The sequence below is a fragment of the Psammomys obesus genome, unplaced genomic scaffold, assembly GCF_907164565.1.
Source record: "Psammomys obesus unplaced genomic scaffold, mPsaObe1.curated_primary_1811, whole genome shotgun sequence".
Classification (NCBI taxonomy): domain Eukaryota; kingdom Metazoa; phylum Chordata; class Mammalia; order Rodentia; family Muridae; genus Psammomys; species Psammomys obesus.
The window spans coordinates 10,509,080-10,535,447 of NW_026591598.1; the positions used below are offsets into that span (position 1 = coordinate 10,509,080).

At 44.9% G+C, this 26,368-nt stretch overlaps 1 protein-coding gene across 5 annotated transcripts in view; it reads right to left on the reverse strand.

The window, feature by feature from the left end:
- Positions 1-26,368, reverse strand: part of Gmeb1 (glucocorticoid modulatory element binding protein 1) — a 46,098-nt gene that overhangs the window by 12,535 nt on the left and 7,195 nt on the right. Inside the window, exons 1-7 of one of the 5 annotated variants that reach the window (XM_055611084.1) lie at positions 25,255-26,224; positions 21,496-21,693; positions 18,055-18,212; positions 10,074-10,156; positions 7,736-7,860; positions 5,655-5,758; positions 2,835-2,992 (exon numbers count right to left, since the gene is read on the reverse strand). In XM_055611084.1, the coding sequence (XP_055467059.1) occupies positions 2,835-2,992; positions 5,655-5,758; positions 7,736-7,860; positions 10,074-10,156; positions 18,055-18,182 (598 nt within the window). In that variant the 5' untranslated portion in view covers positions 18,183-18,212; positions 21,496-21,693; positions 25,255-26,224. Of the gene's footprint in view, positions 1-2,834; positions 2,993-5,654; positions 5,759-7,735; positions 7,861-10,073; positions 10,157-18,054; positions 18,216-21,495; positions 21,694-25,254; positions 26,225-26,368 lie in introns of those variants that run through there. The other 4 variants (XM_055611087.1, XM_055611086.1, XM_055611085.1 and 1 more) reach the window with 4 other exon arrangements.

A 26,368-nucleotide genomic window follows, 5' to 3' on the forward strand; every position in this document is an offset into this window, starting at 1 on the left:
GAGGCAGAGGCAGGTGGATCTCTGTGAGTTTGAGGCCAGCCTGGTCTACAGAGTGAGTTCCAGGACAGCTAAAGCTACACGAAGAAACCCTGTCTCAAAAAAACAAACCACAACAAAACAAAAAACCAGAAAACCATACAAGGGCAATTTGCTTCCTAGGCAGATGTTTTACAAAGTGACTGAAGGTAGGTGGACCTGCCAGGCTGCCCACTCCAGAATTACTGAGGATGAGGAAGCCCTAGGATCATTTAAAACAGTGTACTTGTCATGAGTCCTACTATAAACATGTTTGATAATAAGCATCTAGAATATCTGAAGCTGCCATAGCTAATGAATCAGTCTGGGAGGAGAAAGCAAGAGGAACAGAGGCAAAAAAAAAAAAAAAAAAAAAAAAAAAAAAGTAGGTGAAAGGACCATGAATAATAGACATGGACATAAGACTGGAGACGTGGCTCAGTGGTTAAAAGCACATGATGCTCTTGCAGAGGACCCTCGTTCAGGATCCAGCACCCATGTCAGGCAGCTCACAACTACCTGTAACTCCAGCTCCAAGGAGATCTAACTCTATTGGCTTCAATGGACACCCACATGTGCATGCAGATACACACACACGCACACATACACACACACACAATTTAAAATAAATCTTTAAAAAAAAGGCACAGACACACATACACACATTTCCCCTTTCAACTGTCTATAAAAACCTCAACAGGAACTGAGACAAGTCAAAGTGACACAGACAGTGATATAGACATGTGAACCTTATATCCTGGAGGAGAGCAAAAAGAAAGGAATAAAAGGACGGGCAATCAAACAAAGGAGTTTTGGCAAATAAAAAGGAAAGAAATCATTTTGGAATATTTACTTTTTAAGTAAAAAAGTCAGATACATGAAAATTCTTTACTAGATACTTTCCTGAAAGGGCATTAAGGCCCTGAGAAATTTGGCTTTTACTCACCTATTGATTACTCTCAGAATATGAGGTTCACTAAAACCTAAACCAAAACCAATCTCACAAAGCCATGTGAGGTGGGTCAGGACTGTAATTCCAGCATTTAGGAGGCCGAGGCAGAAAGGTAGCCATGAGTTTGCAGTTAGCCTGGGTGCCAAGTAGTCAAGATACATTTTACGAAATTATGGTGTCTCTGGAGGCCATGACTGAATCTGTCAGAATTCATATCCATGTACATTCTCATCCCCCTCTCCTCTCTTTCTCTCTCCTCCTCCCTCTCCCATAGGTGATAAGAAGACTCTCAGACCCAAATTCAAAAGCACAAAGGGTCAGTTAAGCACAGTGTCACAGGCCTGAAACCCCCGCACCCGGGAGGCAGATGTGAGAGGTGCAAGTTGTAGGCCAGCCTGGACTACATAATCAGATTGTCTCAAAACAAACAAACAACAACAACTACCCAGACAGTTAGCCCTAGATTTGACACCAGCCTGGTCCACACAGCAAATTCCAGGCCACTCAGGGGTCTATAGGAAGACCCTGTCTAAACAAATCCTGAGGGTCAGTGTGGGCCCAGGTTACTCATCCGTGAGGAAGTCTGGGTTAGAAGCTGGGTCTCACTCATGCAGAACACTGATGCACACAGCCTTCTCAGTCACGCCATTTCTACTGTCATTCTAATCATCCTTTCTAGTCTCTACTCAACCTGGCATCAAAGTGAGAGCACTGAATATGTACTGCAAGAACAGAACCAGCTTTCTAATGCTTGCTATGCAGTAAGAAAGAAGTAGGAATGCTGGAAATATAAGTTAAAGGTAGAACACTTGCCTAGTATACACAGGCAATACCGATGATGATGATGATAACAGAAAAACAAAAATGTAATAAAAAAAATGGAAAGTTAGCCAACAAGAATCAATTAAGGGGACTGGAGAGATGGCTCAGTGGTTAAGAACACTGGCTGTTCTTCCAGAGGACCCGAGTCCAATTCCCAGCAACTACATGGTTGCTTTCAACCATCTGTAATGTAATCTGATTCTCTCTTCTGCTATGCATGAAAATAGTGTTCATATACATGAAATAAATAAATCTTAAAAAAAAAAAAAGAATCAATTAAGGCCAGGCAGTGGGGGCACACCCCTGACCTCAGAACTCAGGGAGGCAGAGGCAGGTGGATCTCTGTGAGTTCAAGGCCAGCCTGGTCTACAAAGTGAGTCCAGGACAGCCAAGGCTACACAGAGAAAACAAACAAACAAGCAAAAAATCAATTTAGATAGCCAGGCATGCTGGGAGTAGAGGCACACCCCTTTTATCCCAGCATTCAGGAAACAGAAGCAATGGATCTCTGGGTGATCCACCCCACCACACCCCACTCCTTCCCTACCAAAAAAAAAAAAAAAAAAAAAAAAAAAAAAAAAAGGAGTAGACAGAGTGAGCCATATATGGCTGAGTCAAGCCTGTAATTGTAGAGGTTAAGAGAGGTTCTTAAGTTCAAAGGCAGCCTGGGCTATGGAAACCTAGCCTCAAAACAAACAAAAATGAGTCATTTTAAGAGGAAAAAAGGAATCTGTTTCCAGGGCTTAGACGCCCACCCAAGATTGCTGTAATGCTGAACAACAAAGCACCCAAGAACAACAACGCTCCTAAAAACTGGAGACGGAGAAACAGCAGGGACTCTAGGCACAGTGGTTTATGTGTGTGATCCCAGCACTGGGGAGGCAGAAGCAAGAGAATCACAGCAAGTTCAAGTCCAGCCTGGGCTAAACGGTGAGACAGGGTCTCAGAAGCAAAGCCAATCAACAAACCCACAAGGGAGAAGCTGTGAGTGCAGAGCTAAGAGCTGGTGAGAACAGTGGGTTCCAGGTGGTTTCCTACCCCCTACCATCGGCCGAGGTGGGGGTCTGCACCACACTTGTCTGCTGTCCTGGCACTGGAGCCCTGGCGCTGCTGATGAGAAGGTCAAACTTGGTGCTCCTGCAGGTATTGGAGCAAACCTTGTCATGCTGGTAAAAATCGATTTGTCCAGAATCCATCATTTTCCTGTTCAGAGGGAGACAAGAAGCGGTTTTAGCCTGCATTTCACCTATGAGAACTAGGCCAGAGGGCAGACGGGACAGTCTTGCTGAGTCCATGATGAAGACTAGAGAAGCCTAGTAATATCTGAAGTCATTGAACTGTGAAAATTCGAAGTGGAATTATAAAAATGTTCTTGATCCTGCCCACATTCACCACTATCTCTCTTCTGAGTTTCCTCAGTATCAGTGTTCTTCACCAAGCTTGCATGCACTAAGAACCTCAGGAATGTCATTAAAAACCAAACATAAGTTCAAGGCCAATCTGATCTATACAGCAAGGTCTAGGTTACATATTGAGGGCTACACACTGAGACCTGTCTCAGAAACAAACAAAAATAAAACGATTACGAGATGAGAGTGCTGGTTTACACCCTAGTACAACTAAGAAATGACACCAGAATTAGGATTCTGTAAGAGAGTCTGACGAATTGACATTCCTAGACTAGGAAGACACAGGTGGTAGCCCAGGCTGGCCTCAATTCACTATCTTACAGAGGACAGTCTTGAACCCTGGATCCCTGTCTCCATCTCTCAAGAAGAGACTTGCACCACCCACCATTCCTGGCAGTATCTGTTTCAGAATACTTAGTTTACTGGCACTTTTAGAGATATAACCTTTCAGAAGACAGAGAGGCAGAGAGAGTAATAAAAAGAGAGGAGAAAAGGAAAAAGAAAGAGAAAAGGAAAAAATAAGGGGCTAGACTCTAGCTGCTAGAAGCAATGGTGCCATGGTACAGACCATTCTGGAATTTCTAGTGTGAGGCAGTCAGCTCAATCTAACAGCAAATAAATAAATACATACATACATCAAAAAGTAAGTAAAATTTAGGAAACTAAGAAGTCTCCTGGAGGCTGGGTACGGTGGCACAGGCCTATGATTCTAGCACTTGGGGAGGCAGAGGCTGTTGAATCTTTGCGAGTTGCAGCCCGGTCTACAGAGTCCAGAACAGCCAAGGCTATACAGAGAAACCCTGTCTCAAAAGACCAAAAAAAGAAGAAGTATACATACAACATTGCTACTAACCCCCCTGCTAGAAAATGTCCTTGCGAAAAGACCCATGAAACCCTGCTATTACAGACCATGAAAAAACCAGGAAGCATTTTAATTATAGTACACTCCGTCATTGTGTCACCTGGCTTTCACTAACAGGTCTCTCAGCATTCTGAGTCTTTTTAACATTTGTAGAAAATTGGCACAGGCTTGTTTCCCTGGGCACATGAAATAAGTCAAGAAGAACAAAACAGAAAGGTAAAGAAAACTATTCTTGTCAAACTACTCAACTCTAAGGAACCCAGGGCCTGGGACCTGCTGAGAATGTGTCTCCACCCTGAGAAGCTGTACCCACTGGAACCAGCCCCTTGTTTGTATTTTGTTTCTATACAGGGTTGGCCTCTCTTTTTGTCTTGTTTTTTGAGATAGGGTTTCTTTGTGTAGCCCTGGCTGGCCTGTAACTCACTCTGTAGACCATGCTAGCCTCCAACCCAGAGATGCCCCTGCCTCTGCCTCCCAAGGGCTGGGACTAAAGGTGTAAGCCAACACAGCCCAGCCACAGGGTCTCTTTAAGTAAGGCTAGACTGATCTAGAACTTTTTATGTAGTACAGTTTGACCTCAAAGTTTAGATTCTCCTGCCTCTGCTTCCCAAATGCTGCATTAAAGTTGCCAACACCTAGCTAGGCACTTCTAATTCTTGACCTTAAAATTTTGTTCTTTAAATTTTTATGTGTACGGAGGCTTTGCCAACATGTATGTCTGTGCACCACGCGCATATTAGTCTCTATAAAGGCTGGAAGGGCACTGGATCTCCTGGAACTAGAGTTGTTCCAGGCTGTGAGCTGGCTGTGAGCTGCCGGGTGGGGGCTGGGAACTGGACCTACACCGTCTGGGAGAGCAGACAGCCGAGTCACCTCTCCAGCCACAGCCTTCACATATGACACGTTTTTCCTATCAGCAGTAAACAGTCAAGGAAGACTAACTAATGCATCCAGGAGGGAAAACTACAACAGTAAACTTCCTGGGGAGAACCAAGATGAGTGGGCACTATTTCACACCCTGACCTTTGTTGCTGTTAGACAGTGATGGCAAACAGCCTGGCATTTCTCAACGGTGGTCTTCTACGTTAGCAGGTCATCTGAGGTTCTGTCAGTCATGGCAACTACACTCACTCAGCACCTAGACTGCTGCCTCCACGTGAGGATGTCAGGGAGTTCTATCAGCTTGGAGCTTCTCTGCCAAGAAAGGGTCCTGTCCAACTAACCTCATGACATCAACACCCTAAGCCAGACATGCCAGAATCAGCCTTGGCTAAATGGCAAGTTCAGGGCTCGCCTGAACTAAATGAGACTTGAAAAACTAAAAAAGAATGAAACCTTTAATCTAGGTGCTGGGAAGACTTAGTCAGTCTGACTTAATAGTGAGGGCCTGCAGGGGGTATAAGTCAGTGGTACAGGCTTTACTTAGCATGCGCGAGGCCCTGGGTTCCGTCCCGTATCACAAAGGGAAAAAATTAAGGACAAGTTGATGAAGGTCAAACAGTGTAGACCGCCCACGCGAACCCCACAGAGAGGACACAGTGTCAGGTCAAAGAGAAGATTCTCCCATGACTAAGCACTTGTCACCAGCACTCACCTGAGCATGATGCCACCTAGACGGATGGCTCTCTTCCAGTCCTTCAGAGTGGACTTGCCAGCCAGATGAACAAAATGCTTGGGGCTGATCAACTGATCATTGAACTAAAGGAAAAAGAACAATCCGAAGTGGTCCAGTGTCAGAGCAGGTAGGTCAACAAGGAGAGAATTAAATAATGGGCCCAGAAAAAAATGACAAGCCACATCAGTGTCACTCATCCTTCTGTCCTAGGGGGCCAACCAAACAGTACCCTGTCCTTTCCTCGGACAGTTACAAAAGGTGAGGGTGAGAAATAAATACACAAAACAGCATCTACAAATCCACGCACACTGTGAAGCAGGGGCTGGGTCCACTGCTCTAGAGGTTGCTCAGGTAACCTCAAGAGATCTACGTTAGCACTGAGGATGGATGGGCAAGGGAGAGAACTCACCGGTAAAAGTATTAATTGTGCAAGACAACAAACTGAGTTTTCTCCCAAAAATCACGCTAACGGTAGATACGGTGAACTGGATCGGTAGTTACCATACCCTTTTTGTTTTGTTTTTCAAGACAGGGTTTCTCAGTGTAGCCCTGGCTGTCCTGGAGCTCACTCTGTAGACCAGGTTGGCCTCAAAGTCACAGAGACAAACCCGCCTCTGCCTCCGTGTGCTAGGATTAAAGGCATGTGCCATCACTACCCGGCTAGTCCCAGCACTCTTATTGTGAGATGGGACTCACAGACAGAACAATCCCCTAGAAGCCAGAAGCCTGGTTAGCCTGGAACACTCAGTACGGCAGCAGGTGTCACACAGGCACACACACACACACAGACGGCATATCATACTGCACACATACAGCACTACACACACAATACAGACACACTAAAGACCCTTTCAAAGATGTATTTTTTTCTTATGTGTTTGGTATTTTGCCTGCCTGTGTGTGTGTGTGTGTGTGTGTGTGTGTGCGCGCGCGCGCACTACACACATGCAATGCTGGCAGAGGCTGAAGGTGACAGATCCCCTATACTGGCCTTATACACTGGTCCTGAGCTGCCATGTGGTTGCTGGGAACTGAACCCTTTTTTGGTGTTTTGAGACAGGGTTCCCACTTATCACCTCTTGGCCTCCAACTTAAATAAATCCTACAGGCATCATCTATGACACCTGCTTATTCTTATCCATAACTATTCTGAATAAAGCCTTGTTGGGCTTGCTTTTAAACTCTAGTTTATTTAGGGTTCCTTAACTCCTCTTCCTTCCAACCCCCCGACCATAGGCAGGAAAGAGAAGGTTAATGGGGGGGGGGGGTACAGACTCCTATACTTTTCCTGGCTGATTAGGGTCTATGGGTTCTTTGGGGGGCTATACCAATCTCCATCAACAGCAAACAGAGCAAGCAGGTTCCTCCCAGCTGCTGCACTGAAATGTTCCTTTCTGTCCATCTCTGGTCTCTCCAAACTGCCACATATCCCTCAGAGTCCTGGACCACACCCTTCTCCGCCATTACCACCTGGCAGAGACCACTCCCCACAGGAGGCAACTATCAAGTATGGACAAACTAAAGCCCAAACTAAAATCCCACATTTGAGAATAAAAAAAAAACCTATTTACATCACATACCTGAGTTCTCAAAGAAATCAAAGCTTCCATTACAAAGCCTATTATGCTGCATACCAGTTCAAGGCATGTCACATATGATTTCATTTCATTTACTACAGCACAATGTATGTGTTGTATAAATGTGTGTGTATGACCCGGGCTTGGGTGCACACCTGTAATCACAGCACTCAGGGAGGCAGAGACAGGTGGATCTCTGTGAGTTCGAGGCCAACCTGGTCTACAAAGTGAGTCCAGGACAGTCAAGGATATACAGAGAAACCCCGTCCCAAAAACCAAACCAAACCAAACAAACAAGCAAACAAAAAACAGCTGCAAAAGAAGAAGCTACTGTTTGAACCTGGAAGTTTACATAGCTCAGTGGCGGAACACTGCCTCACATGTTTGAGACCCTAGATCAGAGCCTACATTTCCCTGCAGAAGCTCATCTGGTGAAAGACACATAAGGCACTGAAACAAAACCTGGGGACAGGAGACAATTACCTTCACGCACTTCACATTTATGCCTGGACACACAAACTTCTTCCAGAGGAGGATAGCTTTACTCTCTCCACAGGTTATAGGGTAAGCAATTTCCATATCCTCGTTCGCTTCTATACTGCTTGCATCTGAAAATGGAAAAAGTAATCTGATATTTACTGAACAATTCTTCCCTAAACTTAAATTCCACATGTATATTTTTTGGTTCCTTTGGGAGGAATAGGGTCTCATGTAGCTCAGTCATACAGCAATGATGACCTCAGATCTCAGATTACTGATCCTGCACTCTTCCAAATAGCTATATCCCCAGCACTAACAGGGCACCCTTTCCAAACAAACAAACAAAAGAACTTTAATAAATTTTTATTTTATTTTGTGTGCATGGGTGTTTTGCCTGCATGCAAGTTTGTACACCACTTGCTTGCTTGCCAGGTCCTCACAGCTGAGTTAAGATTATTAACAACTTAGTGGCCTCTTCAGCCCTAGGATACCTTTGAAGTTTGACATAACAGCTATGCCTTACCAAGCTAACAATGTGTTAAGACACTAAAGATACAGTCTCTCCCTCTCTCTCTTTAATTTAAAAACATTATTTAAAGGGCTGGAGAGATGGCTTAGCAGTTAAGAGCACTAACTGTTCTTCCAGAGGACCCAAGTTTAAATCCCAGCACCCACATGGCAGCTCACAACCACTTGTAACTCCAAATCTGACACCCTCACACAGACATACTTTCAGGTAAAACATCAGTGCAGTATACAATTTATTCTTATTGGGGAGGCATGGTGTCACAACTGTAGAGATCAGAAAGCAACTCTGAAGAATGTGTTCTCTTCTTCCAACGTGTGGGTTCCGGGGATTGAACTCACATTGCAGGTTTGCTTCCATAGCAAGTACTCCTCAGACTGTCTGATCGATCCTACCATAAACCTTTCTTTGTGTTAATATTATAATTCTTTTGCTTATTTGTTCATTGAGATAGGATCTTGTATACCTCAAGCTGCTATGACCTTTTTATGTAACCAAGGACAGCCTTGAACTCCTGATCTTGCTACCACTATTTCCAAAGTTCCAGGATTACAGGCATGAGACAACACACCCAGCATTTTCTTACTATAATCTTCTGAGATGGGAATTATTTCCTATGTTTCACATATAAATGGATGAGCTTCAGAAACAGAAGTGAATTTCCCGAGAACACAGAGAGAAATGTAAGAAAGTCAAATTTGCTTAGTTTCTTTCCATTGACAAATTCCCAATCAGTACTGAAAGGACCAGGCCTGATGACCCCTGTCCCCCAAAGGTCATCAGTCCCAGAAACAAGGCCAAAATATTCCCTACCCAAGGAATAGCCTGAGGAGAACCACAAGAATGGGAAGGCATCTTATGTCAGGGTGGGGCATCTGTGCTGGGCAGCCCACCGACCTAACATTCCTGAGGTCTATAGACAGCTCACTCAATGTTATGTTAGTTAGCCAATCACTCTGTAACACCCTTGCTGAATATCATCCAGATTTTCGCTCAAACCCCAAATAAAAATCTTGCCATGCAGCTGCTTGGGGCTCTCCTCTGTGATCCACTGTGTTGGTGACAGTGGAGAGACCAGCTTAAGCCCAAATAAAGCTCTTTGCTCTTACATACATGATCTGGCTCCCGGTCTTTGGGGACTTTAAGATCCGGGCATAACAGTGCAATACTTCTTCAGCTGGAGCCTCACCTAATAACAGGGACCAATCTACAGGCTTCAGTTACTTTGTGAGAATTTTCTTCCTTCCTTCCTTCCTTCCTTCCTTCCTTCCTTCCTTCCATTTATTTATTTATCTATTTATTTATTTATTTATTTAGTGGTTTTTTGAGACAGGGTTTCTCTGTGTAGCCCTGGCTGTCCTGGACTCACTCTGTAGACTAGGCTGGCATGGAACTCATAGAGATCTGCCTGCCTCTGCCTCCTGAGTGCTGGGATCACAGGAATGCAGCACCATGCCTAGCTTTTGCTGTTATGCCCAAGTCTCTCGGACTCCAAAGACCACCAAGGAGCTGATTCCAAAGCAAATGCAGTAGATTCCTTTTATTACAAGCTCCAGCTTCGGCCCACACCCTCACCAACGCACCACCATGCCTGGCATGTTTGTCATCTTAATTGGCAGTGTCAATGGGTACACTGAGTTGGTGGGGGCAGAAAATAAGGCACAAAAGGCCTGAAATGATAGGCTGGGGCACAGCTCAGTAGTGGAGAACCTGCTTGGCTTGGATAAGATCCTGGGTTCCATCCCCAGGGATTTCAAAGCAAAAACATAGACACTCTCAACCAAAGGTACTGAATAGAGTGGCAGAAAGACTTACCAATTCCTTCTTCAATTTTGTGTATTGTGTGGGCTTCAACAGCTACAACTGCTGCGTTGTTCTCTGACCCGGCTTCATAAATCCTATTATAAAAGTGTACATTAATAAACAAACTACAGTGCTCGCTTCGGCAGCACATATACTAAAATTGGAATAAACAAACTACATAAGTCATGAAAATTTAATATTCACAGCATGGGATTAAGATATTTGTTTGAATCTGTATGAAAAGGAGTAAATAAGTGTATATTGTACAACTTTAGTGCTTTGACAAGTTTCCCTTTGTACTTAAACTCCAAGAGGCCCAGACTATTTAGCCTTCCTGCCAGGAAGAGGAAACAACTCACCCCAAGTAAACTGAGTCTTGCTACATTTGCTACTGTATTACACTTACCCTTTCCCTAATAACTTTAAAGATTTGTTACTTATGTGTGTAAAACCATCTGACTGCTTATATACATGCACACACCTGTGTGAATCCGTGTGTGTGTGTGTGTGTGTGTGTGTTACAGGTGTGTGTGAGCTGCTTCATAGAGGTCCTTGCTGGGGGAGGGTCTTGTGCACTGTGTTTTCAGATGTTGATTTCAGGGCCCTGAGAGCTGTCACCACTCTGCTATAAGCATTGTTGTTTCTTATTAAATTTTTATTTTTTTATATTAGTTACAGTTTATTCACTTTGTATCCCAGCTGTAGCCCCCTTCCTCATTCCCTCCTAATCTCACCCTCCCTCCCTCATCTCCTCCCTGCCCCTCTCTAAGTCCACTGATAGGGAAGGCCCTTCCATCTGACCCTAGCCTATCAGGTCTCTTCAGGACTGGCTGCAATGTCCTCCTCTGTGGCCTAGCAAGGCTGCTCCTGGAGGTCAAAGAGCCTGCCATTGAGTTCATGTCAGAAACAGTCGCCATAAGCATTGTTATGAATGTTGAACCATCTACTGCGTCCATGTGATGTAAGGAATGTTCCTCAGTTATCCCTGATTGGTTAATAAAGATGCTGAAGCCTGTGACTGGACAGAAGAGAGGTAGGCAGGGCTTAGGTTCCCCAGGCTTTGGGTCTCTAAGGACTATGAGGGAGGAGATGAAGCAGGAGAGAGGGAGGAAGGAGTTTGGTGGCTGGATGGGATAGACTAGGCGCAGGAGGTCATAGGAAGTGCACTATGAGGACAGACTAGCTGTCTGGAAGTCATCAGGTTGCTAAGTGTTTGGCTTTTTTGTGGGTTTTAGTCGTAGAACTAGAATAGCTCAAAATCTGCCCAACATAGTGCCTACAGCTTAATAATAAATTGTAGGCTCTCTGTGTCAATCATTGGGGAACTAGCTGGTTAAAGAAAACTGCTGCTATAGGGATACAGAGTAAAAAATAAATTGTAAAAACTAATAAAACATGGCTGCAGAAATGGCTCAGAAGTTAAGAGCACTGGCTGCTGTTCCAGAGGTCCTGAGTTCAATTTCTAGCAACCACATGGTGGCTCATAACCATCTATAATGAAATCTGGTGACCTCTCCTGGTGTGCCGGTATACATGCAGACAAAATATTGCATACATAATAAATAAATCTTTTAAAAAATTAAAATTAAAAAAATATTTGAACAGGACAGTGATGGCACATGCTTTAATCACACACACATACACACACAAGAAAAATGTTCCTGTATTAATTTCCAGTGTTAATTAATATTTACAGAATAATTTATTCTACAAGTCCTTTGGAAGAGCAACACGTTCTCTTGAACTACTGAGCCATTTCTCCAGCGCTTCCTCAATAACTTTAGATCAGTGGTTCTCAACCTTCCTGATGCAGGGACCCTTTAATACAATTCTTCATGTTGTGCTGACACCCAATCATAGAATTATTTTCACTGCTACTTTATAACTGTAATTTTGCTAGTGTTATGAACCATAATGTATAGCTGGGTGGTGGTGGCCTTTAATCTCAGCACTGGGGAGGCAGAAGCAGGTGATTCTCTTTGAGTTGAGGTCATCCATGTCTACAGAGCTAGTTCCAGGATAGCTAGGGCTATACAGAGGAACCCCGTCTCTAAAACAAACAAACACACAAAACAAATCATACTGTAAATGTCTGTTTTCCAGTGGACGTGGGCGACCCCTATGAAAGGATCATTCATCCCCCAAAGGGTTCTTGACCCACAGGTGAGAACCACTGCTTTAAATACAGTGAATGCTGCTACAAGTGCAGACGGGTTTTCATAAAGTCCGCCTGAAAGCAGAGCCAGCAGCGCGCAAGATGGGCAGTGGCAGGGTGACCCAGAAACAGGCGACCCTTGTTGAAATCTAGACATTTATAGCATCGGTGCGGTTTTTTGTTTGTTTTGTTTTGTTTTTAGTGTTTTAGTCTTTCAGAGCAGCAGAACCAAATTATAGACATAAACCACATTTATAGAAACAAAGATGAACCTGTCCCTGAGAATCCGCAACCTGTCTAAGGCTTTGTTTATCTTATTTCCTGAAACCCAGCCTGTTCACTCCTCTTTGCACAGACGCTGATCCACCTCCGTGCAACACCTCCAGCACAGACCTCCCCTCTGAACCTCATACCACAGTGCAGCTGACTGCTGAGTGAAAAGGTACATCTGACACTTCCATCTCAAAGAACCTTCCGTTTGCAACAATCACCATATTCCTGAACTGGGTGTAGTGTCACGGTCCTGCCATCCCAGCACTTGAGGGGCAGAGGCAGGAGGCTGTCTCAATAGCCTAAGTAAACAACACAAAAGCGGTCCTCTTGTCCCCATGCTCTCCACCCTTGCCAGCGCTGTCACCTGCACTCTGGATGGGCCCTGCCACTGCACGAGACCTCTTCCTCTCTCTTCTGCTCTTGGGATGGGGTGGTGATTGCTTCCATTTCTTTCCTTTTCTTGGTTCTTTTTGTACTCAAGGAGATTAAACTAGACCCTTATGCATGCTAGACAGGAACTCTGTCACTGAGCTATGTATCTAGCCCTTCTGCAGGATTTCTGCTTTTGTCCCTCAGTTCCTACACAGTCAAATCTTCCCACACAGAACTCTTTAGCCCCAGCTGTCCTTCCTATCTCTAGTACCATCACTACCACTTTGACTCAGGCCTCATGATGGCCAGCCCAGAACAACTTACCCCCCTATCTCATGAATCCTGTACATGCCTACCAGAGTAATCGAGTGATTCTCCTCTTTAAACTTTTAAATTTTGCGTTTCTTGGTTTTTGCAATTCTGGGGACTAAACCCAGAATCTCTCACATGCTGGCCCACGGTGCTATTCCTGAGCTACTTTTTTGTTTTGTTTTGAGACAGGGTTTCTCTGTGTAGCCATCGCTGTCTTGGAAATCACTCCATAGAGTAGGCTGGCTTCAAACTCACAGAGATCTGCCTTTCTCTGCCTCCCTAGTGCTGGGATTAAAGGCATGTGCCACCACTGCAAGGCCCTGACATACATTTTTATTTCTGATTTTTTCACTTTTTATTTTGGGACAAGATCTTAGTAGGCTGTCTAGGTTGGCCTCGGAGTCCAGTGATCCTTATTCCTCAGACCCCACCGTATTGAAAAGACTGCAGCAGTGCCATCATGGCAGGCTCCTACTTGGGATTTTTCTTTTTTCTTTCTTTCTTTTCTTTCTTTCTTTCTTTTTTTTTTTTTTTTTGCATTCCTGGGAATAAAACTCAGGACTTCAAGGCAGTGGTGGCACATGCCTTTAATCCCAGCCCTCAGGAGGCAGAGGCAGGTAGATTTCAGTGAGTTTGGAGCCAGCCTGGTCTACAGTGAGAGTTCCAGGACAGCCAAGGCTACACAGAGAAACCCCATCTTGGGGTTCGGGGAAGAAGAGAACTGGGTGTTGAGGTTAATTCGAGAACAGCTATGTTTAGGTTTGTGATGTGTTTGATGTGTGTCCAAAGGGTTTGGGTTCTCAATATAATTTTAATGGTAGTTATAAAACTGTATGAAGAAACCAAATAAAAGAGTACTAATTAAAAACAATAACAGGGCTGGAGCGATGGCTCAGAGGCAAGAGCACTGGCTGCTCTTCTAGAGGGTCTGGCTTCAATTCCCAGCCACCATATAGCGACTCATAACTGTCTGTAGCTCCGCTGCCAGGGGATCTGACACCCTCACAGTGACATATGTGCAGGCAAAACAACAATGCGCCTAAAATAAAAATAAATAATTAAAAAAGACAATAACAACAAGGGCTAGAGAAATGGCTCAGCAGTGAAGAGCACTGGCTGTTTTTCCAGAGGACAGCCAGCACCCACATGGTGGCTCACAACTGTCTGTACCTCTAGTTCCAGGGGACCCACACTCTCACACAGACACATGGGGCAAAACACTAATGAATATAAAATAAAAATAAATAAATCATTAAAGTAAATAAAGATGATTTTCCTTCTACCTCCAGTATAGTCATCCATTCCTCCTCTTTGGTGCAACTATTTTTGAGCTTTTTGTCACAACACATTTAGTATTTAACAAAACATCTTGGGGCTGGAGAGATGATTCAGTGGTTAAGAGTTCTGTTGTTCTTGCAAAGGACCCCAGTTCAGTTCCTAGCACCCAAACACTGGCTCCCATTCATGGCTAAATCCAGTTCTAGGGTACCTGCCTTCTTCTCACCTCCAAGGGCACCAGACACATGTTGGCAAAATACTAATACAATTAAAAGAAATAAATAAAAAAAACCCAAATTCTTATTTATCTATGTCTCCCCGAAGAGATAATCTAGAATAGACATATTGTTCATTTGTTCACTATGTAAGCCTGACATTAAATATACCAACAGGGCAATACAGTATCTTCAGTAAATAGTTCTTTAATGAATAAGGAATGAACTGAAGATAATGCTTTAAGTATAAAAACCACTGAGCCTGATGACTCATGTCTGTAATCCACAATAAAGAAAGCTAAAGCAATACTGCATCAAGTTGAGGCCAGCCTGAGCTACACAGTAAGACCCAATCTCAAAAGAATAAAACAAGGGGCTGGAGAGCTGGCTCAGTGGTTAAAAGCATTGGCTATTCTTCCAAAGAGCCTGGGTTGGGCTTATTTTTAAATATTATTTATTTATTTATTTATTTTTGAGATTAGATTTAATTATACAGCCCTGGCTGTCCTGGAACTCACTATGTTGACCAGGCTGGCCTCACTCAGAAAGATCTGCCTGCCTCTGTCTCCTGAGTGCTAGGTTTAATTCCCAGCACCTAAATATTGGTGGGAAAAAAAAAACCTGCACCAACTCTAGTTCTTCTTCTGACCTCTGTGGACACTGCATGCACATGGTGACCAAACATACATGCAGCCAAAACACCCACATACATTAAAAACAAACAAAAATGAATAATATCAAAAGAAAAACTATTATTAATCCAAAATGGAGCCGGCCGTGGTGGTGCATATCTTTATTCCCAGCACTTAGGAGGCAGAGGCAGGTGGATCTCTGTGAGTTTGACAGAGCCTGGTCTACAAAGGAAATACAGGATAGCCAGGGCTACACAGAGAAACTTTGTCTTGAAACCCCCCCTTCAGAAAAGAAAAAAAAAAATCTAAAATGGCCTGTGAAGTGAGGAATGGCGACATGTGAATATCTCCTCTGAGCTCTCTGTTATAAAGAGATTTGAGAGTGTACAACCATTCTGGAATGGTTCCATTCTACTTGAGATGCTAGAGATGTAACTCGGACCTTCCGCACACTAGGGAAGTGCTGTGACACTCAGTGACATCTCCAGAACCGTCAGTAGTTACTGGGTCTTTTTCATTGGATTTTTGTTTGTTTTGAGGCTAGACTTAATGTAGTTCAGGCTGGCCCCAAATTTGCTATGCACCTGAGCATAGCCTTGAGTACTGGACTTTCAGGCATCTGCTACTGTGCCCCACTTCTCCCCAATACATTCTCTCCCTGTCTCTCTGTCTCTGTCTCTCTCAAGAAAGCACATTGTGACTATCCTATTTCCTATGCAAAGCTCTGGGAATTATCATTTACAGTGAGGGAAGTGTGAACTCAGGGCCTGGCCAATGTCAGGCAAGTGCTTCACCACTGAGAATACCCCAGACCTTCCCTAGAATTAGCAAAAGCCTTGTAGCTGTTTTACTGTAGATGGGAGAAACAAAGGTTATGTTGTAGGTCTAGCTTAAGCATCCTCTCATGAACTGTGCCGGCTTCCCGGGGTACATACGGAAAGACTGCTCCAGCCTACCTTTGCTGCCTAATGCCTTCCTGCAAAAATGTATATGTAATGAATACCTGGAAAAGCACAAACATAAGTCCAGTTCAGTACTGCACGCCTGCAGTTCCAACACTTGGGAAGTTGAGATAGGCGGACTGCTACTTTGGGGTCGGCCTGGACTTTGTAGTGAGTTCAAGGATAGCCTGAGATCCTACTTTCTTCTTCTTTTTTTTTTTTTCTTTTGTTTTTTAGTTTGTTGAGACATAGTTTCTCTGTGTAGCCCTGGCTGTCCTGGACTCACTTCTAGACCAGGCTGGCCTCAAACTCACAGAGATCCGCCTGCCTTTGCCTCCCAGAGGGCTGAGATTACATGCATATGTCACTGAGACCAGCGATCATACTTTCAAAAACAAAAAGAGAACTGTGCTGAAGAGATGGCTCTGTCGTTAAGAATACTGCCTGTTCTCAGAGGACGCACCCATATCTGGTGGCTCATGACTGCCTGTAATCCAGCCCCAGGATCTGTCGCCTTCCTCTGGTTCTCATGTGCATCTACATTCATGCACACATTCATGTATCTTTCCCATGCAAAGACACACTCAAAAATTTCGAAGTAAGGGCTGGAGACATGGCTCAGTGTTTAAGAGCACCCTCTCCTCTTCCAAAGGACCCAGGTTCAATTCCCAGCACCCACAACTGTCTGTACAGCCAATTCCAAGGGATCTGACACCTTCACACTAATACACATAAAATAAAATTAATTATTTTTAAAATTTTTTTAAAAATTAAAAAATATTAAACAAACATAAATCTGGAAGCAGTGTTATATATATCCTAATACAGGAGGAAGGGTCTGTAATACAAAGAAAAATCTGTGCTACGCAGTAAGACCTTGTCTCAAAAGATAAATAAACGACAGAGTATGTAGCATCAAACTCTCCTTTATCTCCTCACTTTGCTGCCACCCTCAGCTTTTGAACCAGCTACCCTATTTGGTTATCATCATGCCATGCCATAAGTCTCTTTTTCTTTCTTCCTCTCCCAACCACCCTTTTTGGGCCAGTTACAACAATTCAAACTTTTGTTTGAATTCTTTTTGTGATTTTTTAAAAAGAAATTTACTTTTAGAAGTGAATACCTGCATGCATATATGAACGCCAAATACATACAGTGCCCATTGCTGTGTGGGTACTGGTAACAAAATCAGGGTCCCCCTTAAGAGCAGTCAGTGGTCTTAATTGTGGAGCCTTTGCTCCAGCCCCAAGAGTGTGTATATGTGTGTGTGTGTGAATGCGCACGTGTATGTGTGTATAGTTGCCGTTGTTTTGCTTAGTTTTTTGAAGGGATTCCATTTTTACATACATGCACTTTTGGCTTTTACAGCTAGAGTGCAAGCTTCATGTTGGCGAGGACCTTGTTCTCTATATCTTCCAGCACCTGCATAAGGCATCATGTGGTGGTAGTGGTGGATACTTTTGATAGACCAAGCTTGGTAATTTGCCAATCCATGAGAGTTTGAGGCTCATGGTAGAAATATTTTTGGAGGTGCCGTGCTCAGTCTCTGGGTCAACAACACATTTGAGAAATATGCCTGGGCCCTGTGCCAAACAGTGTGAACAGAGAAAATGGGGGAGCCATGTAACTCACCCTCAGAGAGTTCACACTATAAAGACACAGAGGTACACGAGGAAACAGCTCTACGATGACGGAAGGAAATGGAAACTCAGGTAGCTCTGACTGACGCTGACTGTCCGTGCTGTACAGTTCTTTCCCTATCCTTTAGGCCTCCCATAACGCGTTTTCAGAATAGCGGAACCTTCAGCCACCTACCCTTGTTGCACAGGCTGCAGCTGCAAGATCACTTGAGTTTTAGTGTCTTCAGGGTTCTCCCCTTCATTTCCTTCAGTGGGGACCACAACCACATCTCCCACTGGGACACTCACTTCTGCATTAGCCATCTTTCACATGAAGTCAGCTAGCTGGGGCTGCTGCTAGAAAAAAGAAGCGTGAGTAACTTCATCTTGAAAGACACAACTACAGGAAAGGAGTGCCAAGAAAGCGAACAGTGCTGAGCACCATGGAACCACTGTGCTCTGCGAAGAATGAGGGCTGAGAGGGAGCTGACAGAGGCAGACACAGTTCTTAGTATGTTTTCATGATATGATTCACCAGTGGCTTGCCAGTGCCAACTCTACCAGCTTCTCAGACCTAACTGCATCTCAGGATTAGAGACATCACATTGGCAGCTTGGGGAGTTATCAGCACTGGGAGGGATTACACACAACACAGAAATTAACAGCACTAGAATTTAAGGTTTTGTCCATGTTGTTTGGAGGTTTTCTTTGTTTTGTTTTTGAGATAGGGTCTCACTATATAATGCTGTTTGACATGAAAGTCAATATGTAGACCAGGCTGGCCTCAAACTCAAAGATGAGCCTGCCTTGCCTCCTGAGTTCTGGGATGAAACACCTTCATTTTGTTTTTGAGAAGCCATTCTCAGTAAGTAGTCCAGGCTGGCTTCAACTTGCGCATCCTCCCACCTCTGTCACAAGTGCTGACGTTACAAGCATGTACCACACCTGGCTTGTTTTTCACTTTACAAAACAGACTAGTTCCATCCCAAAGTAGGAGTCGTAACTGTTTTAAGTGCAAGTATCACTTATCAGCTATATGACATTACAAATAGTGCTCTATCCTTCACAAATAGTAAGTATCTGAATTCAGCTGGATAGCTGTTAATGAACTCCCTCTGCAGACAAGGCTGTTCTCAAACTCAGAGATCCTATAGCATGCACCACCACAAGGCTTCTCTTTGTAATAATTTATTTTTATTTTATGTGCATTGGTGTTTTGCTTTTGAATATCTGTTAGGGTGTTGGATTCCCTGGAACTGTTGTGAACTGCCACATGGGTGTTGGGAATTGAACCTGGGTCCTCCAGAAGAACAGTGTTCTTAACCACTGAGCCAGCTCTCCCACCCAGAACTTTTCTTTTTGAGACAGGGTCTCATTCTGAAGTCTGTTCTCAAACTCTAAGCAATCCATGTGCCTCGGCTTTGCTGTGCTGGAACTTCAGGGTGTGAGTCACCAAGCTTGGCTCTAAGAACTTTATGTTCTTGTTTTATTTTTAGAGATGGGGTCTCAAATGGCCTCCGCCGACTTGGAACTTGCTATGTTGCTGAGAAGGACCCTGAACTCCTGCCAGTCTTCCCGCTTCCCTGGGAGAGCTGGGACTAAGGTATGCACCCCACATGGGTCACAGCAACACGTAGTTCCTCAGAGTGAATGGAGATGACCCTTTTCGCAGCCCCTGCAGAGCCACTGAGGAAACCACCAAGTACTGTGTGTTCCTTCAACCTAAAGTACTAACCCAATCTTTCCTTTTTAAATTGTTGTTTGTATGAAAATCCACATGCCAAGGCACACATGCAGAGGTCAGTGGACAACTTTCAGGGGTCAGTTCTCTTTTTCCACCATGGATTTAGGCTTGCATGGCAAGCACTTTTACCTATGGCACAATCTTGCTGGGTCCACTGTCCCGATCTTTATGAAAACTCAGAGGGTCTAAGGCTATCCTATAGCTGTTTGCCCTCAGAACTCAGGAAATTGGTTTTTTTCAGTGCCAGGGACCCGACTCAGGAGCTTGTGCGTGGTGGGCAGGTGCTGTAACACAGAGCATGCCTGCAATCCTTTCCACTACACCCGAAAAGAGAGAGGGGCCAGGTTCCGTGACTCACACCATAATCCCAATACTTGGGAGGCTGAAGCAGGAAGATTATGGAGCATTTGAAAACAGCCTGTCTTTAAAAAAAAAAAAAAAAAAAAAAAAAAGGAGGAGGAGGAAAGAGAAACTGCAGTCAGTGGAGAATATAAGAAAACACACTGAATTTACTAAGTGAGTATATGGAAGTATAGGGAGACCAGCCATGTCGATCATGGATGCTAACTGGATTGTGTAACTGGCAGCCAGAGACTTGAGACTTAAGTTACTCCGTAGCTCTGTCAGCCTTGTTTGCCAAAAATACACATATTTATGGTGCAGCTCAGAGTGGACCTCACTGGCCTCAGTATGCTCATTTTACCTACAGCATTCCTCTCCAGCAGTATCAGCCACTGGGCACTCTAAACATACACTAACGTGCTTCTAGATCGCTAAGACTCTTTATTCACTAAGCCCTAGGACTTTTTCCCTAATGTTCTTTCTTCAAGGCCCGATGCAAAGCTCTCTCCTCTATGCAGCCATCATCCCTGCACTTCCTTTCAGAATCTCCCCCAAATGTGGCCTGTCCCTCCTGTGCTGACATGCTGCCCCACGCTGCGGTCACCTGTGCAGGCTTTGCAGCCACAGCTGTCCTGTATCTTCTTGTTCGTTCTGCTGCTTCTGGGGACTGCACACAGGGCCATCCACGCACATTAGCAACTGAACTATAATCCAGAGCTCGTGGTTCCTTTCCTTTCTTTTTTGGTTTTTTAAGAAAGTTTCTCTGTGTAGCCCTGGCTGTCCTGGACTCGCTTTGTAGGCCAGGCTGGCCTCTGCCTCCAGAGTGCTGGGATTAGAGGTGTATGACACTCATATCCTCCCAACCACCACCCCCCCCTTCCATCCTTTCTTGGTTTTTAGAAACAGGATTTCTCTGCTTCCGCACCGGTCTATCTAAGCAGCCTCCACCATTCTCCTCAGCTTTTATGCTGCTACATCTGCTGATTCACTTTTTCATGTATCTGTAACCTAACCAAATTTCTTCGTATCTGGCTTCTAATTCCATTCAACTTTTAAAATTAATTCTATAACCCTGTATTTACTGGCCTCTATTAAAGCACTGAACCATAATCTCTCAAACCTGCTCCTAGATTTTGTTTTCCTAAGTGATGCTACCCTCCACCCATTTTCAAAAGAAGGGAACCTGGGAGTTATTTTTGCCTTCTTTCTAAATCCAATCAACCACAAAATCCAATCGTGTGTGTGTGTGTGTGTGTGTGTGTGTGTGAACCTCCCATTCTCCATCTGTGCTGTCAACACCATATCTGGACTGCCAAGCCACAGTGTTACCTGAGTTCTTCCAGCCCTTTCTCCATATCCTAATCTTTGGTCTTGGACTCCTCCAATTCATTCTCCACATTAACAACTGAAGTGATCCTTGTAAAGGCCATGGGCCACTTTCCCACTTAAAAACGACGTAAATGTTCTCCAGTTGCTATGAAAATAAAGTACAAGCGCTTTACAGTGGCCTACAAAGTCTTCCAAAGCAGCCCTGCTTCTCACAGCTGGTACCTGTGGGATCCCGTCACTGTTTCCAGTTCTCAAACATGCAGCATTTCCTGGACTGTGCCTCTCATCTGTCCCTTCCTTCCGGCTACTCTCTGTTAACCCTTTGGAGGTATCTGAAGCACCGCTCCCTTGGAAAGGCCTTCCAGTGACTTCCTTCATTAGGTTTGTCTGTGCTCGTTTCCCACCATGCTTCGTTTTCCTCTGTGGGAGAGAGGGTGGGTGGGGGTTGTTGGGCACTGAGATGAAGGCTTAGGTACAAGTGCGGGCTATTCTTTCCCACAGGTTGGTTCTGCTCTGCCGACCAGGTTGGTCTCTAACTCCTAGCTCAAGGGATGCTCCTGCAGCAGCCTCCAGAGCTGCTGGAATGCTACAGGTTTACTAATTTGGGGGTGACTTGGGGTGGCCTTAAAAATCACTATTTCACTAAGGACGATCCTCCTGCTTCCACTTCCCAGATTCTGATATTGCAAGTGTGTGCCACTGTGCCCAGCTTCACATTACAATTTTAAAAGGACTCTTCTGAGTTTGCTGCATGCTAAAACAGCAGCTCTTCAAGGTCTGAAGTAGGGACTGGCGAGATGGAGATGCATCATCTGCTAAGTGCCCTTGTTGATCTTATAGAGGATCCAGATTGGATTCCCAGCACCCAGAAAGGGGCTTACAGTGACCTTAACTCCAGTTCCAGGGGGGTCTGATGCCCTCTTCTGACTTCCCTAGGCACACACATGGCATACATAAACACAGGCAAAAATATTCATATGCATAACAAAGAAAATAAATCTTTTTGTTTTGTATTAGTTTTTTGAGACAGGGTCTTACTATGCAGCTCTGGCTAGCCTGATACTCACTAGATTGAGGTTAGCCCCAAACAAGAAAGTTTTTTTGTTGTTGTTGTTTGTTTTTTCTCTTCAAGACAGAGTCTCTCTCTGTAGACCAGGCTGGCGTTGAACTCACAGAGCTCTGCCTGCCTCTGCCTCCTGAGCGCTGGGATTAAGGGTGTGCGCCACCACATCCAGCTAAAAAAGTAATCTCAAAGAAGCAAATAGAATAACACTTGAGGCATAATTTTGACTCCCAATCGGGAGATTTATTCCACTAAAAAAAGATCAGAGATTTAATTTTGGGGGGTAGTGGGAGAGGCAGAAGGATGGGACAAGGTCTTGTTATATAATAGCTACCCGACTTGGTACTCAATATGTTGCCCAAGCTAGCCAGCCTCAAACTTCTAGCAATCCTCCTTCCCTGTAGTACTGGGACTACCCTACTCCCTTTCAGTGTCAAAGACTGTCTTCAGGTACTTTAAGTGCCCAACCCCACCCCAAGACAGGGTTTCTCTGTGTAACCCTGGCTCTCCTGGAACTCACGCTGTAGACCGGGCTGGCCTCCAACTGCCTGCCTCTGTCTCTCAAGTGCTGGGGTTAAAGGCATGCACCACCACCACCCAGCTATAGGGTTTTAAAAAATTAATAGTTCAGGTAAATTAATGGGCCATAGGAGAATCAGAATGGTGCTTCTGATTTCAACCTTCTATCCAGTAAGGTTAAGCTCCCTTGGACATCTTGAGTAAGGGGGTGGCTAAACTGTCCATTAACACCCTCCGCTACAGAGCTTGTATTTCACCCGATTCCTTCCATACCTTGGAACCTAAGAAGAATGTTCTGGTTTCTAAACATTGAGACTAGAGTCATCTAGAACATGTTTTTAGTGGCAGAAGAGAGTCCATTCCAACACATTTCTAGTGAGTAACCACAAACCAGCATGGCTAACTGCAAAGTCATCTCTTTAACCTGTGTGAACGGAAACCGCCCCTTGTTTATAACAACGAACGCTCCCGAGACAAGAGGAGGGAGAGGATCCTGTGGGGATTCCACCAGAGGCCTTTCAATATCCCTCCTGAACTCACACACCTTGTGTGCTCTGTAATTCTATGAGAACATACAAAAACACAACATAATTCTATTAAAACTTGGACAGTTTATGTGGAAACAAGTATTGCAAGCTGAGTACAGCTGGGGCAGTGGCTTGCATGAACCATAGGTTCAACCTGCAGCAAAAGAGTTGCTCTGTAGTTTTGTTATCCTTGCTTTGGTTTGGGTTTGGGCTTTTTGAAACAAAGTTTCCCAGGCTGGTCTCAAACTCACTATATAGCAGAGGATGACCCTGAGCTACTGATCCTCTCCCTTCTACCTCTCAAGGTCAGAAACTGCAGACAAGAACCATCACACTCAAGTCTCTTGGGGTGTTTGTTTTGAGACAAGAGTCTCACTAGGTAGTCCATGCTGGGCTTGAATTTTCAAGCCCCTTGGCTGAGCCTACAGAGCGCTGGGATTACAGTGCTAACGCACTGTTGCTCTGTAGTTATTCTCAAGACAAAAAGTGACCATCAAAAGGTGCTTGCCCTGCAAGCCTGGTTACCTGAGTCCTATTAGATAGACCCCATCCATGTAAAGGTGAAAAAGAATTCCATAAAATCCTCCAGCCTCCAACTACACCCATACCACAGCACAAGTACCCCCTTCCAACATCCTGCATACAGAATAATAAATTTTTAAAAACTTGAAGTGAGCATGAAGCCAGGCATAGAGGCACAAGTATGTAAGTCAGCACCCTGGGGGTAGAAGCAGAAGGGTCAGGGAATCAAAGTCATCCTGTTACCTAAGAAGGCAAAAGCTACACAAGACCTTTGTAAAAAAAAAAAAAAAAAAAAAAAAAGGTGGGGGAAGAGGTGCTTGACAAGATAGCTCTGCAGGTAAAGTCAGACTATTGTTGCCAAACACGAAAACCTGAGATTGGTCCTCAGAAGCCGAGAACCAAACCCTGTGTTGTCCTCTGAGCTCCGGGGATACACCATGGTATGCTCACGATGTGTGCAGACACACAAATGTAATTTTTTTTTTTTTTTTTAGACATGGGTTTACATGTAGCCCTGGCTGTCCTGGAACTTGAGATGTAGCAGAACTCAAACTCAAATATCTGCCTGCCTCTGCCTTCCAAGTGAGTGCTGATGGCATGTGCCATCATGACAAGTACTAAATCTGAACTTTAAAATCTCAGCCCAGGACAGGCAGAAGCAGAAATATCACACACAAGTGTGAAGTCAGTCTAGTCTACATAGCAAGTCCAGTCAAACCAGAGCTACAAAGTTAGATCCCAAGGGAAAAAAAAAAAAAATTTTAAAGAAAGAAAAAAACAAGCCATCAGTTTGGTATAACGATTCAAGCACATGGGCATCGAGACAGCACTACTAAAAGTCCAAGGCCAGCCTGGCTACATAGTGAGCTCAAAGCTAACATGGGATACATAGTGAGCCCCAGTGTTGAGAGGCAGAGGCAGATGGGTCCCTGTGAATTTGACGCCAGCCACGACTATGTAAGACCCAATCTATAAGGAAAGCAAGCAAACTAGGTAGTTGTGGCAGCAGCACATGCCATTAATCCCAGCAGAGGCAGGTGGAGCTCTTTGAGTTGGAGGCCACCTTGGTCTACACAGATTTCAGGACAGCCAGGACTACACAGAGATACCCTGTCTCAAAGACAAAACAATTCGAGGCCAGCCTAGTCTACAGAGTGAGTTCCAGGATAGCCAGAGCTACACAGAGAAACCCAGTCTCAAAAAAACAAAACCAAACAAACAAAAAAACAATCAAAAGACCAAAAACAAAACAAAAAACATCTCCAAGTTGCAACTTTATTACTTAAACACAAAACTCATTAAATCCACCCCTTTGTTATGCACTCAGTAGCTGAGCCAAAGTGAACTCACATATAATAAATCCAAGGTCATTACCCAGAACTTTTGCAGGAAGTATCCAAAGGAAATGAATTTCTATATGGATCACAAATTGGAAAATTCTAAGTAAGTGTTTGGAGGAATAAATGGATATGTTTTTTTTTTTTTTTTTAAGTTATCCATCCCTCTAGAATCTAAGGAAACAAAACAGGGCCCAAACTAACCCTATTGAAGCTCAGGAGAATGTAGTTAATCACTGAACTTGATTAAGCATAACTAAGTATAAATGAAAAACAAGTTATTTTATGACTGAAAAATTAGGAGCGATAGGCCCAAACCCTTATGAAAAGGTTCCATCACACTAGCCAAGGCAAAGGCTGGGCAGATGGGAAGAATCTCCAGACTCTTCCTGGTTCTCCTAGACACCATGACAGGTCTCATTAAGAAAGTTCAAGGTTTCCCTGCTCCTTGGACAGCCAGGCCTTCCTTCCTCTGATCCCTAGGTCAAGACCCTTGGGTAAGATCCTGCCCTCATTTCTCTTTTCTTTCAGCTAGAGGACACCTGGCCAATTTCCCCGTCATTTCTGAAAGCAAGGGGTACCCTCTTCCCAGCCATAATTCTCAGCACCCCTCATAACCACAGGTTCCCCTCATTCCCCGAGGCAGAGGACCACCCTGCTCTCCACCTGGAGACCGGAGGTACCCCAGATTTGAAGCCCTCGGGTGGACCCTTCTCCTTCCTACAGGCCCTCATCTTGGGAAGGGCGCTCCTTCCTCCCCTAGCACTCGAAAGGACCTGCCTCCTGGTCCCTAGGTCCGGTGGCCGAGGCCTTTTCCCCCTGGCCAAGGCTGGACCGCACTCCCTACACTCAGCACCACCGCCACCTCGGGCGCGCCGACCCCTCCCCCGGGCGCGACCCAGCCCCTCGGCGTCAGGCCCGAGCCGCCAGACCCCGCACTTGGGGGGGTACCCCGGCTCCCCCCGGGCCCTCCGCGAGGACTTCCGGGCCCCTCGGTCCGGGGGCGCCGAGCCTCCCCCCGCCGGCCCCGCCCGGCACGCGGCTCGCGGGGCCCGGAGCCCAGGCCCGGCCGGCCTCGCTGGGGGCGGCCCGGCGGCTCGGGCGGACCCAGCGGCAGCGTCCCCCCA